Genomic DNA, 15,211 nt, shown 5'->3' on the forward strand with positions numbered 1-15,211 from the left:
GGTCGGGTTAACGTGTCAGGATGTTATTTATGTAATGAGCAATACACGATTGTTCTGGTATATTCCTTATGATGACACGCTGGTCTCGGGTTACCGTGGGTTTACGTGAAATCGCGTGTAAGCTGTGCACCCATTTTCGTGGATTCTCTGGAATGTTCGCGAGATATGCAAAGGACTTCCAAGAATGGAGAAACTGGTCGAATTGTTACTCAGGTGTATCGAGAAAGATCTAGATGATTCTTGACATGGCGAATTGTATAAAAAGCCGCCCAAGATCGGAAAGTTTCTCAATATCTCAATTTCTCAAACAAGATTGATTCTACACTTCCACTCAAAAGTTTGAAGAGGACTTTGCTGTGAAACTACAGTTTTCTAGTCGTTATTTCGGAGAACATGAAGAATTCCTGTCTCCGTTGAGGAAGTTCGTTACGCCAGGAGTTGGTGGCTATAAAGCTGATTTTGGACTGACTCTGGTAATATTTAGTCGGCGAGAAGTTCGACTTGTGCTTCACTCTATTGTGGCTGGAAGTCCGTCTTCTATTTTGGAGCATCGCCGGAAAGAAAGTGATTGCTGTTTCTGGGATCGCGAGAAACTTCGTCGAGGACCAGTGAATTTCGCGGTACAACTGACCGAGAATCGTCGTCATCAAGGTCGTGGCCGCTGAGGGATATCTCCGTTGGAAGAGACCAGCGTGTTTTAGAGTGTATCCTATCTTGTTAAGTGAGTAATTTTCTACATATTTGTAATTACCACTTGTTGTTGTTTGTTCAAACTCCATTGTTCAATATAGTTTACGTTCTCATTCAAATTCTCTAGACTCGTCAATTTGTCCTCTCAAAAACGAACCCAGGCTTGTGTCTCACTAAAAATTAATTATCGAGATTGAAATGTAGCTAAGACCATACGTTTGTGTATAAAACAAATAAAAAGGGGGGTCACTGTGGGTTTTTTTTAGTGGGTGGGGCTCAAAGGTCAAAGGTCAATCTGAAAATGACGTAATTTGGCTAAAAATCGATGTTCGCTTCATCAAAATCGTGACAGAAAATAAAAGTTGAACAAACCCCCCCCCCCCCATTATATTTGGTATAAACCCTAACATGTTTTGAACATATTCTGAGCATTTCAGGAATATATCTATAGAGACTTCTGAAAAAAATGCAAATAACCTTGAAATTTCCTGTAATTTGACACCAAAATCGTCCAAATCCGTTCATTTTTGAAAGACATGTCGTTCCCGAACGCTTCAACCTACGAACGTGTTTTTTTTACCCTATTTTAGATATTTAGGCCGCTCACTTCTTTGTTATTGATAGTTATGACATAGCGCCCTCACATTCCTTTGTAAGTCGATAGCAACCGCCGTTCTTGCGTAATACTGTTTCACTGAATGTTTAGTGTACATTTCAATTGACTTTCACGTAGTGGATATTTTCAAATAGGTCGTGGCTGCACACAGCGTCCCAAATTACGGCCCAATAGGCCCTAAAGATGTGGGACGATTGGTCAGATACCTTGATGAGGTCCAGGACCTTCTGGTCGAACCAGTTTATCAAGGTTCGGTCCTTTGAGGACCCAGAAATTGTAAGTTCAATAGCGTTTTTTACAAAAATGGCTAGGCTAGGCCTAACGTTATGCCAACGTTAGGCTGTATTTGTAGAAAGTAAACAAAAGTAAACAACATTTGTACTAAATTAAATCAGTCATAACTCTGTCAATCTTCAACAGATTTCAGAAAATAAGGTATCATCTGAAAGAGCAGCCCCAGAAAAACCTTTATCATACAATTTGAAGTCAATTTTGAAGTCCGTAGTGATTTTATTGTATTTTGGTGTTTTCCAATTAAAATTAAATTGCGACCTAATTTGCATATTATAATTTGCATATATTTGGAATTTTTTATAAAATTATCAATTCCAAATATTGTTCCCTATTGATCTAAATCAACTTCCTAATAGAGAAGTTGTCCCTAACCTTTTTAGCCAGCCCTAACAAGATAAGTGCCCCCAGACCCTAATTGTTTTCCCACCCCCAATGCAGTAAAGGGGCAAACACAATTTCAAGCAGATATCTTTGTACAATGCTACCGTGATCTGAGCTGTGCTATTAGAAACGTATTTCATTTAACCTCATATACAACCTCAAGTTGCGTACTGTGCCAAATGCGGTTTAAGTTACACATATGTATTAAACATTGTAACAATTTATAGTAGAATTAACTGTAGATTATATATTAACTCCGGAGAGACCGATTGAGGGTTTCAATTTTCATATCTGTATGAGATTACGTATCGTGTTATGTTAAAAAAAAATAACAGCGCGCAGATAATCAAGAAGCTCCCTTTGTGAAACGTTTACAAACAACATAATGTACGACCTGGTCACTACAAATAAGTCTTTGTTCACAATTTTCACTACCATTTATAATCGGAGCCGAAGGACAGATAACAATACAGATACAGAATTTGATCTTTCTCTGATCTCATTAAAACCGTTTATGTAAAAAAACTCGGCCTTTTTGCTTAGATCATGTTTATTATTATGTTCCCCTTCTACAGGAATTGTGATATACACTAACGATGATCATACAGTCTCGATGCAAGGGGACTGGGGTTGAGAGCGGATCAGTCGATCGGTTGTTTTGTTTTACGTGCCCAGGTTCTTACCCAAAGACTTTTCTTAAAAAGTATATGTAAATGTACGGTTATGATTTCCGATAATTTACAATGCTACCGCCTTTCGTTTTCTTCCATAATCCTGGTTTCTGTTTCTACAATAGAAACAGTCATAAAAGGCAGGCATTATATAAAGCGTAGCAGCGTCACCTTTTTCATGGCTTTTGACGCGTTGGAAACAAAGGGAAACAGCGCGATTAGGAGAATGAAAATGACTTACATCATTTGGCATAATTTTACTTGTTCAAAATTTAACCTTTTTTTGGTAACATGCTTAGGTAGAGTTATAAGACTTGGTACAAAAAAAGAGACAAACAATAAGTAGCATTAACAACAGTCGTGGAATAAGTAGCCAACGTCATTTTTCATTTAAGCTGTCAAATTGATAATTCATTGCATAGCAGTATTGCTGTTCCTTAACTGCTATAATTTATTGGAACTTTCAAAATAGCTCAAATTAGCTATGGGATTAATTTGGTGGGGATGTGCTATGTATAGCACAGGGAAGTTCAAAGTTTCCTCTGCAAGTTATGTATGTTTTCCATCAAATAGTAACGTTCGCCAAAGCGTATGATTCACAATCAATTTCATTATAATTTAAGGCACCCAAAATAGCGATTGGAGATTATTAGCTGGGGGGGGGGGGCGAGTAAAATATTCGTATTTGTAGTTTAAAAAATTGTTGGAGAAAGGACATAAACGTGGGCAGTCTCTTATTTCATGCACTCTCACGTTGTTTGACGCCAATAACTAATATTACCGTGAACAGCGATTAATTATTTTTTAATGTTATGCAGTATACATAACATAAAAATATATGTGGTTTACTCCTTTGGTGCAATTGTAAGTGTACAATGGTTGATGGTACATAGCATAAAGAACGCAAGAGGAACGTGTTCTTAATTGTCAATTGACTCTTGCAATGGAGTTGCTTCCTCTATTGTTGTCCTGGTTGGAGTCACCGTTAATGTTACACGAAGCATATTATAATTAAGTCACACGATGTTAGTATTTAGCAGGCTGTCTGATCATCCTTGCACAGAGAAAATAGAATGCTTTTAATTCTCAGTCGACTATTTTAATGGACTTGCGCCCTCCATTTTCATTCTGTTTTGGTGTTAACATTAACGTTACACTAAGCTATAGGGTGATTAACGCACATGTGTAAGTATTCAGCATGGTGTTGTGGGTGATAATCGATCCAATACAATATTCGACATGTTGAACGGATTATCTGAAATTTTCTTTTTATCAACAAATATTTGTTTCAAATTGTATATTTATATTAAAGGTAACACAATCCTACACAGATGAATACGTTAATAATTAATGGGTGATTAATTTTTGGATATCAAATCGGAATCGTTGACTTAACACAGTCATATCAATGCGTCATACTAAACTGAAGTCTTATGCTGTAAGAGAGGGTGTAGATTTTGTTAAGAGTTGTTCATAAATATCTTCATTTCAGTTTTATATTGAAGTGATAATATCCGAGTACTCATTGTTCTAACATTAGCATTTTACCGTAGTCTACTCTTTTGCAGGTTCTTGCTTCTTTGCAATTTGAATATTTAATATTCTTTTCAGTTGGATTATATCCTATGTGGAAAGTTCTCTCTAGTCAATTTATGTCACGCAGAATGTTTTCATTTCTTGTTTCTATACTAATAGTTTGACAACTTTCTTTGTAGTTTCTTTTTGTTCGTGTTTCGTTGAAATTTGGTTAAATCCTGAGATGACTAGACTCCTGAATGACATGTTCATAGGTGAGAGGCAGGGAGAGGCGAAAGAACCGGATGCATTTAATCGATAAAGGAATAAATAAAATGATGTAATACGTTAAACAGGTAAATATTATTCGTATTGACAACGCATTGTGATAACTCTAAACGCTAAATAAATGGGGGAGGTGGGTAGAAAACATTTAACTAGGGAAAGAACTACTTTTCATTAGGGTCGTATTTATCATTTATAATTTCTCTTTTCTAAGAAGAATCAATTCTTAATATCATACATAACCATATTGATGATGATCTTGACATATTATTTCTATGCAGTTTTCTTTCCAGACGGACAGGCCTTGCCTTTTAGCCGTCATGGTTACGCAACCAACAAGAACAAAAAAACTTTATCATCGATGTCAGAAAGACTATGTTATATCCAGTCCTGTAGCAATCCAACTTGCTTGGTAGATATAATGCGTCATTACCTACGACCAGTTTTGACACTTCCCTACTTTATGTGCCCGGTTACGTTGGCGTGTGTACAGGGGACTGGTCTCAACAGTTTGACGAATCCGGCTATTCTCAAAGAGGAAGACATATATTTTAATAGAGATATAGAGGTGTAGGAAGGGGTGGGGATGCTTTGAGATACGATGAGATGAGTAAAGTGGGACAGGGATCTTTGTTATGTGTTTAATCTTTCATTGTATGCTATAACAGCTATGAATGGAAACAAATTCGTTTGTATATACGACCGAAATTACAACAACGAATAACAAATGACAAATGTTAGGATCACGTGATTTATGTTCGGTTGTTAACAATTTATCGATAAGTGTTTAATATCTTTCACTTTCCTTTTAACCTTGTTATATATTCAATAACGACGTGTGCTATGTTAACCTTACCGTGAGCTATTTCCTTGTAGAATACATCATACGTGTACTATGTGATATTACTAGTATGTGTCAGTCCATTTAGCCTTTGTAGGCAGTTAGGAGGATCTCTCTTACAAAAGGGAAAAAGAATATGAAAAACTACACAAACTTAGTACTGAAAACTAAATAAAGTGTAAACTAAATATGAATTATTGTTTAATCAAGAAAGTTACTAAATACACAGTGTAAGGCAAATTCATTTATTTAAAGATCGTGAACCTATAGTACAGCTATGATACTCATATGTTATTCGTGTTCTGATTGTCATACAGGGGCATACTGAATAATCGGTTAATTGGGCAGTTCCCAAGGGTCCAGAAAAATAGGGCCCAATGACTGTTTGTTTCAGTGTGGCCTATATCACTGTCAGTCTTTCCCTGTTGTCATGCCTGTCGAGAGGGGTCAGGGGATACAGCGGTCCGGCCCGGGTTAGATCATGGGTCCCGAGAAAGTAAAGAAAAACATAAGAAAAGATGAAAAAAGAATCCAATGACGTAATTGTATCGCGGCCTGGTAATTACACATGAATGCTAACAATGTAATACGTTATTGAATTAACTAGTGGGTCAATATTTGCATTATACGATAGTGTTGTAAATATATTCATTTTAATCAAAATTGCACAATGAACTACTAGAAAGACGCACAGAGAAAGTATTCGTGAACTCATCATTAAATTTTACTTTATCTTTGAATGTGATCTTAGCTTGATGAATGGAAGAGAAATTGTGCTCATGTTACCAGAAAATCAGGGTAAATTACGGTAGCCACCGAAAATTATATGCAATGTACACGGCAGAGAGCGTAGAGAAATGTATAACAAACAAGTGTGTTACTGTTTGTAATAATTACAGACTGAGTCTGACTTTTCGGCATCTATCGAATGGGTAAATTTACTACACTAGCACTGGCAAGAAAATATGAAGATAAAATTATCGAATAAGAAACTTATGAGTTAATGTGTAACCTATATATTGAGGGAATTAGTAAAACGTTAACCACAGTAGAGTTGTTTCGTTCTATAGCTTTCAACTGACTGACTCTGTCAATGTTATCTATATCTATATGAATATATCATACACTTTTGAGGTTGTTAATTTCTAGAGAATGAAGAAAGAGTATTTGAATTTTATGACTACTAGCCTTGTCAAGACGTCAATAAAAACATTACAGAATAAAGACGATCACATCATACATACTTATTGTAATCACAGAGAACAACAAGTTGGCTTCTAAAAAACGAAAACATTCCCTTGCGTTGATAACCTTATTACGAAACAAAACAGTGTCAAAATATGCGAGAAGTGATTAGGTGAAGAACGGTTCACTAGAAATGGCATGTCATTGGTGAAGTCCAATGATATGTTGAAAAAGCCCATGAAAGATCAAAGTTGCATTTGTTGTTAATACAAAGTGTTTAACAGTTATGCTAAACATATACAGCATGATAATAATATATCACAGAAAATAAGCCGATTGATACCAATGAGACATCCGGGTCTACTATCGTGCATGATAAATATTCAATTGCGGATGTAAACCCTGTTGTAGTATCATGAGATCTCACGGAAGTACTGGTCAATACTCTATAATATGGTATATGTGTAGGTAGCTCCCGTAGCTTCAGGGAATCTTGAGTTTTCGTAGCGATTACCAATCACCAGTACTAGAACCTAGTCATACCCAGTTCACACTCCAGCATGGTAGATTTGTTCTGCATAGGTAGGTTGAGCGGTATCAGGAGCTCTCATAGGCAAATACGTCGTAGGTATCGGTATCTCGTAAGAGCTGTCCGCGATTAATTTTTCAAATATCTGTTAAAGGATAATGCGGGGACTTTTGCAAGATACTATCAAAACATAAATGCTAAATAAAAATATATAACGTTGCCTGAATTGACCTTACAGACCTTCTTTACATTAAAGGTAAAATAAAGTCAAGAGAAACCATAAATAAATTAGATATGAATCACTTTATGCTGGTTGTTATACGAGACAGCTGTATAATTACAACTATCCATTATCGATTATTATTATACACAATTCCAACGTTAAGCTGGTGATATGAGACAGTTGTATCACAACAACTATCGATTACAAACTATTATTACACACACTGCCTAACGTTAAGCTGGTAATATGGCACTGCTATATAATTACAACTATCCATTAAATATTATTATTATCACACTGCCTAACATCAAGCTGGTAACATGATACTGCTGTATTATTACAACTATCCATCATCGATTATTTATATAACGTTAAGCTACATATTCAGTTACATCTTTCTTTTTGCACGTGACATGGTACATCATGAAGGTCGACATACGACCTTCATTGTGAATAAAAATCCGTCCTTACTTCAGTATATCTGTGGCAGTTTTTTCCTTTTTAATCGTAAAACGTTATGAATTATTTAACGCCCTCCACATTGGGTTAGTTGTCAGAATGCTTTACCACGGTTGCTATCAATACCGATAAACTAAACCTCACTAAATATTCTCTTCTCGATTTCATTTCCTACCAATGGATTTCATTTTGACAGCGGAGATGACTAACATGATGCCATTAAGGAATGCTGAAATGAATCAGGAATAGGATAGAGTTTATGAACTACTGTTTACACTACAATCAACAGCTTGGTAAACTCTTAATCTCCTCTCAAGTCTCTAATACAATCTGGGAAAGAATTTTCTTTATTGTGCATGTGTAACAATGATGTTGATACCACCTACGGTAACGTAATGGTTACTGATAACTGTTCTAAAATGAGTATTCAATTACTTACAGCTACGAATGTTCCCCTCAAATGATGAATGGAAGGTCGTAGAGAACAGTTATGGTTCCAGCAATCGAACAAGATTTTATCTCTGCAAATGATTAAGAAATCAATTCAAATAGTGAATCAGCAGATGTAGTGTATTATTGTATATGTTTAATTGTAAAAATGAAACAAGAAGTGTTATACTAACAGACACATTTAGTTTGTTTTACTTTCATAATCATTTTGTCTTCTAAGATTTCCCAATAGAAATTGTGAAGCTATTACTTGGTTGAATAAACGACACTTTCATCGTTTTACATATCAATGAGAATTACATAGCTATAATTAAAGTGACAATGGAAGCACTCACTTGGATGAAAGTACCTTGAACAAACATGTCAGCGCTCCTTCAGATACTAAAATGTTCCTACTTATAGTAACCTATGTAAACTTAAGTATAAATAAGTAGTCCACAATAACTCTATCATATTAACTTTTTAAATCCAATTACAAAACTGGCATACACTGTCCAATGGTTGCACAACCTACACTAATTGTTAAATTTTTTTTTTCAAATAGAAAAAAAAACACAAAACGAATTACAAAACGGCTTTAACTAGTATGGAATGTGTTTACTCGGGCACTTAAAGAATGAAAGGGTAATTTAAGGAATGAGTTTTTACTTTATCTGCAAGTACTTCTCCGGCCAGGGTGCTGATGGTGTGACCGCTTCTTCGACAAAGCTAACTTCCTTGTCCACAGGAAATGGTGGGTTTCCTAAAAAATGTGCGAGATTAGAATCATCGAATAAAAAATAAAATCATCTAGTATATATATATGATATAGCCAACTTGTGTATTGAGGGGACACCAAGGTCATCAATTCTTCAACGCATTTGTCCCAATGGGTGTCAGTCATGATTGTTGTCAAACTCACCTATTCCCTTCTTGCACTCACTTTATTTATACATGATACTACCAACTGTTAAAGATGATTTAATTTATTCAGACGACAAAAGTCTTAAATGCGGGTTCAAGTCTCTTCTTCTACTTAACTAACCTTAAATACAGCTAAGAGCAGTAATGTAACTTTCTGTCATCCAAAATAAGAATATTTGTAATTTTACAATTTGGTACTGGATTGCAATCAATGGTATGTTATGTACAATATATCTAGGTGTCTCTTTAGAGTATTATTATAAGCTGATTTCCATGTAGAATATTTAAATGTTTTTTTTTCCTAAAAATTACTGTAATTATTCACGTTACTTAGAATTAAATGAAATTAAAAACTTGAGTTATCTTTGATGTATATTTATTAGTAGAGATTTATGTTGTCAATCAAATTCAATTTACAAATAAAATTTGAAATTTTTTATTGGTTGTGTAACTGTTGTAGTTTTCTTTTATAATAAGCAACGTGTTTTGTTATCGGACACTATATTAAATGCAACAATTATTTCGTTACTATTAAATTTCTTTACCGGCTGCCATAATCTCCCATATTACTACTGCTGTAGACCACACGTCACTGGATTCTGTATACTGACTTAACAGTAACAGTTCAGGTGGAAATTGGTTCAAAGTTACCTTAGAAATCTGAAAAAGGAAAAGTAAAATATGACAATCACAAGTAATTTATTTTGTTAATTTATTAATATTTTATTCAGGTTATACTAATCTACAATTGTACACTTTAATAGACTCACAACTGATTTTTGATTTCTTAAATCGAAATGATTATAATTTATACTAGAAAATATTCCAATTGTGCTATGGGATGTAATTCCCTATTGAAAAGTTGTGATCATGATAAAGCGGTGTTTTGAATTACGAAGAATTTTGAATTGCATTTGTGAAAAACAATTTACAGTGGTACATGTATGATATTGAAATTTAAAGAGCTTTCTATTAATACAATCATAATGTACTTGTGTAATGAAATACACAAAAATATACCAAAACTCCAAGCGAACAAGCAATTCAGCTGGAGTATTGTTTTTTTTTTTATTCGCTTCATCTAAATAAAGTTTTACATCATAGACTCCATTATGCTTTAATTTTCTTTTCTGATTAAGAAGACAGTAATTTAGTAAATAAATAAATATAATTATTAAACAGACGAAGAACAAGGTCATAACAGGGTCGATTAATAATTGAGTAATTTACCTGTGCTTTCTTAAGACCAGCTATTTTTGGTGCATCGCCGGCCAGACAGAAGTCAAATAATTTGACCTGTCCTTCCTTGGTTAGTAAAACCTTTTTGGTTGTTAAGCCAGGGTGAAGGAACTGACAGAAAATGAAAACCAATAAGTTAAGCAGTTATTACATAATTAAGAGACATAATTGTCTCACCTATAACTTTGTGTTTGACTGAAAACTTGTTTTGTTTAAAGAAATGTTAGATACGAATAGCAACTTTACAACAAACAGTGATGAGGTTGATCTGATGATATAGGACTAAATAAACAGTAATATTTGGCTGATAACTTAGGCAAGTTTTACATTTCTTACCCCGAATGTCTTAAGGATGTCCATTCCTTCCAAAACTCCAGCTACGTGTTTGATGACGTCAGGAACTGACAATGAACTACAGCAATAGTAGTCTCCTTTATTTTTAGTATCACGTGACAAGACGCTATGCAGATTTTCACAATTGAGATGCTCACTAATAAGAAACAGTTTACCTAAAACAATAGAAGAAATCAAAGTTTTTTCCAACAGATAAATCTCCATCAATATTGAAATTTCATTTAATATGATTCTAATCGCAATGGGAACTGGCTACCTTAATTATCAATTCGAATTATTATCTCTGTTAATGTAATCCCTGATTTAATCCTGTTCGGACAATATATAATGATTATTGAAATGATCAGACTATCTTGTCGACTATAGATGGTCCATGAGAACTTTATCTTAATAAACTTGGTACTTTTAATGCAAACGATTAGATGCACGTTCCATCTTTTCCTATTAGTACGTTCTTTAAACATGTAAAAGGACAATAACAACTCACTGCTTTGGATAGATATAGCCTCGGTCTTTGCTAGATGGTTCGATGCCGGTAATTCGAGACATTTTCTGATGTAAGCCTCCCAATGAATTTCTTTCTTTCTAATGAGCTTTTCTGAAAACAATACAGAAAAAGGTCAGTTTTAAATAAAAGCGTGTTAACATTTATTAATCAAAATGTTGCTGAAGGTCACGTAATATAAGTTTAATAGTTAATTGATATCAAATATAAGAGGAATTACCATTCGAGGCACCGAATTGTCGAATACAACAAAGCGATGAAGACACCTGTAAGTTTTAATTAACTAAATCAATATATGACTATGACGCTAACATCATCCTTGAATTAAAGATATTTGTTATCACTAACCTGTTAGTGTTGTTACTACAACACACTTATTGGTCTCCTCGGCCAAATTGACAGATCCCATCCATCTTTTGTAGATTTTTCCCATTTTGATATTTATGATGATGGAAATATCTTTCTCACTCAACATCCGGGGATCTTTTCCTGCAATCGCATCTGCTGTAGAATAGTAATCTGCCAAGGAATTAAGACTCACAAAGGAAACATACATCACGAATACAGGCCGTTACCTATAGTAATTAAGACCAAAAGTGTGTGTTATAAGCCAGATTTAACAAAGGTAGCTGAATCATATGATTATAGTTATTGATTCTCTTTGTGAGGACATTTATGAATTAAAATAACCTATAAAACATTCATACGTAATTTGTCAGTATATAAATAATTTGATCTTTATCTTCTTATTGTAATGTTGTACCGGCTCTCTATACGTACTATGTTATACGTACTCTGGGCTATAATTAGGGTGTGCAATAATTTTGCGTATATGCCTTCATTGATTCATGTCTTTAAAACTAGATTTATTTTGAGTAAACTTACTAGGTTCACTTCCTTCAGAATGGTGCGAGTTCTGCGAGTTGTCCTCGTCAGCAGGTATCTCTGGTAATTCTTTCCTTCAACAGAAATAAACGACGAAAAGAACTTTGACCTTCCATGATAATTCATACCAAGAGAGTATTAGCAACATTATACACCTTGTCATTACTGATAAGAAAAGTTATCTGCTAGTTTCGAAATCAATATAACTTTTGCATTTAAATATACACTCGACTCCAAAGCTAGAGTAAATTGATAAATACAGCTTACCTTCCTCCTTTTTGATTGACTGTAAATGAAGTAAATATTTTGGTTAATTCATTTTTCTATATTTTTTTTCGTTTTTGTTCAAGTATTGCAAGGTAAGAAATATTGATGTATAACATTTCGAAGCAACATGTATATAACATCTGTCAAAATACAATATGTAGTAAACATATCTTTGTTTTAATGTTGAATATAGTGAGTATAAAGTTCTGCATGTGACTGTAGTACAGCAACATGAAATAATACCAATGAAATACAGAACGTTTTTGTTTTAACATTCAACATTGATTTTAGTATAAAAAAAAACATTACTGTAAGGCTAATGTTATTAATGTGACTTATTAACGTGTCTTATTAATGTTGTTATTAATGTGTCATATATAAAATGTATTTAGTGTGAAAATAAGATACCAGTTCAAAGCATTATTATGTAAATCAATATGGATTCTGTAGAGGGTATTGTGTGATCACTCTTAGTTAAATTATGATTTGAAATCAAGATATCCCTTACTTGATTGATTGATATCTAAGGGTCCTTTATCGAGTATTTTCATTGGATGACTTGAGCTGCTACTCTGGTTTCTAAACCAAAAGGAAACAAAATTGAAGGAAACAATAAAAATTCACATTTTGTATCATCAATGTAAACAACTCTATTGGCTGTCTTATATACAGTAAAGATATTCGATAATAATTAGTAAATAATTTTAGTAAATAATATAGGGACTGGGTTCAGGAAAGACGGGGAATGGGGGAGAGGGTTGGTGTGAGTGGAGCTGTTCACATGTAACAATCAGTAGAATATGCTATTCTCAAGACTCACCCTCGTCGGTTTCTTGACACTGTAAGCGAAGAAAGAAAGAATACATTATATTTTTTAAGTCTTTCTAAAGTGGCCATCGATAACAGAGAAGCTGGAAAAGATAACAACACAATGACTAAATTTCAAATGATCATTTCCCTCCAAATGTTCGTTAACTAAAGTAGAAAACCCATCTGGTCTACAATGATGTTTCCTTGGCTGATTATTTGGCATATTGAAGCAATTTACTCCAAGCGTAATATACAATGATTAACAGCACCTTCTACATCGCCTAACCCCCCCCCCTCCCCACCATGTCAGTCGCCTTCTTTATCTAATTTATGAAATAATATATAAATCCAATGTCAGAATCGTAAATTGTCGAGGTCATTGAACAAACTTACTATATGATATCTAAATCATAGGACTGTGAAATGGTAACACTTTCGTTCTGCCTCATGCATGAACTTTCATTTTACTACACTGTGCTCGTTATTTATAGAAAATACCAATGAAAAAAGTAACCAATGTTATCCAAACTGTCTCTCTATGTCCACCACGGGATTATGTTTGTTAACATTTGTTCATATTTCTTTAAATTTGGTAAACTATTAAAAACCTGACTTTATCTTTTTTTTTAAACAAAGAACCGTTAAAGCTTAAACTATTTTTATAGTTTCAATAATATTGATATTCAACCGTTTGTACAATGCGTATACCTACATCTAAATTTCCTGACTGTGAAACAAGCACAAACTAACAGGCAACTGGAAATGGACCCGACAACACCAGCCACAATCACCCAAATGTTTTCTAAAGCGCTTTCTCCTATTGTTTGTACAGTTGCTGTAAGAAACAAGCAAAGAGAGTGTTCGTCTTTGAGGTGCGAGGGATCAGACTTCCGTCCATGACAACATAATATGAACGTGGTGATGACTTGTTGATTTACATGTAAATGTTACCCATTAGCACACGTAAGCTTCTTTACTTAAAACCAGAATTGTTTAGACTATGTTATCATATGATGTACGAACATCAATTAGCTATTACCTGCGTGAAAATGGACTTTGGTATAAACGAGCCGAAACAAACTGGAACTCCCACACCTACTATGTCTGTTGTTACAACCTGTTCACTAATTTGAATAACAATCATTCCCGCCTTATCTCCCTCAGGTGATGGGTAATACCGCCGTTAATTTCTTTAAATATTGCTACATGTGTTTTGCATGTCAAAACAAGGGACTATAATACGTAAACATTTGTCGAATAAACCTTCTTTGGCTGTGTCGAATACATCAACATTATCTCTAACGAATAGTAATTCGGTCATTTTAAGCTGAAGTAAAATCTTAGTCCTTTCCTGTTATATATTTAGATCCTCTTGCAAGCAATCACTCTCGAAGAAGCCATCATTGGCTTATTAAAGCCACAAGTTGGCCGAAGTCAGTCTCTTAGATTCATAGTTTTAACGTCCATGCCATGATTATGAATTGTCAACAACTCTGTAACTGGACGACATACATTTATCTTGGAGTGACTCGAACTAGGGACCTTATGATTGGAAGGCACCAGCGTCAACCACTAAGCTAACACTCCTTAAACCTATAAACCCTTAAACTTATATTGAAGTTTTCATGAAATAACTAATTAAGTAAATGAATGTTATTATTAGATAATAACAAATATGTCGAATAAAGCTTCACTGAGCCTGTCGAATCGACCACATGTGATTTATATATATAAATACATCCCTGTTGGCACTACAAGAAATACAGAAGTCACGTAAAATTCATTCTAGAGCAGGAGGTAAACACATTGACATTGCATAAGATATACATTTAATGTTCGTTGAATTTACATACGTTCTTTACATTCGTTCTTTACATTCGTTCTTTACATTACGAATTTACATTCGTTACATACGTTCGTTGAATTTACATATTTGGTTTGACGAATAATCAGAATAACGGGATGTCGAATTATCTCTACATTATCCTCTTTTGTCTAATTTATATTAATCCTGTACTAAAGAAGGGATCAATATGGATTTTATTTTTTTTTATTTTTTTTATTTACATCAACAGTTTTGTGTTTGATAAACCAGCAAAAGTAAGCAAG

At 34.1% G+C, this 15,211-nt stretch overlaps 1 protein-coding gene across 3 annotated transcripts in view; it reads right to left on the reverse strand.

Moving 5' to 3' along the window:
* The window catches only part of LOC139977520 (uncharacterized), a 54,063-nt gene that overhangs the window by 34,008 nt on the left and 4,844 nt on the right, over positions 1 to 15,211 (reverse strand). Inside the window, exons 5-16 of one of the 3 annotated variants that reach the window (XM_071986872.1) lie at positions 13,113 to 13,131; positions 12,801 to 12,871; positions 12,293 to 12,311; positions 12,026 to 12,099; positions 11,489 to 11,659; positions 11,123 to 11,233; positions 10,618 to 10,790; positions 10,273 to 10,392; positions 9,588 to 9,702; positions 8,788 to 8,881; positions 8,129 to 8,210; positions 5,211 to 7,152 (exon numbers count right to left, since the gene is read on the reverse strand). In XM_071986872.1, coding sequence (XP_071842973.1) covers positions 7,027 to 7,152; positions 8,129 to 8,210; positions 8,788 to 8,881; positions 9,588 to 9,702; positions 10,273 to 10,392; positions 10,618 to 10,790; positions 11,123 to 11,233; positions 11,489 to 11,659; positions 12,026 to 12,099; positions 12,293 to 12,311; positions 12,801 to 12,871; positions 13,113 to 13,131 — 1,175 coding nt within the window. In that variant the 3' untranslated portion in view covers positions 5,211 to 7,026. The other 2 variants (XM_071986874.1, XM_071986873.1) reach the window with 2 other exon arrangements.

The sequence above is a fragment of the Apostichopus japonicus genome, chromosome 12 (assembly GCF_037975245.1).
Source record: "Apostichopus japonicus isolate 1M-3 chromosome 12, ASM3797524v1, whole genome shotgun sequence".
Taxonomy (NCBI): domain Eukaryota; kingdom Metazoa; phylum Echinodermata; class Holothuroidea; order Aspidochirotida; family Stichopodidae; genus Apostichopus; species Apostichopus japonicus.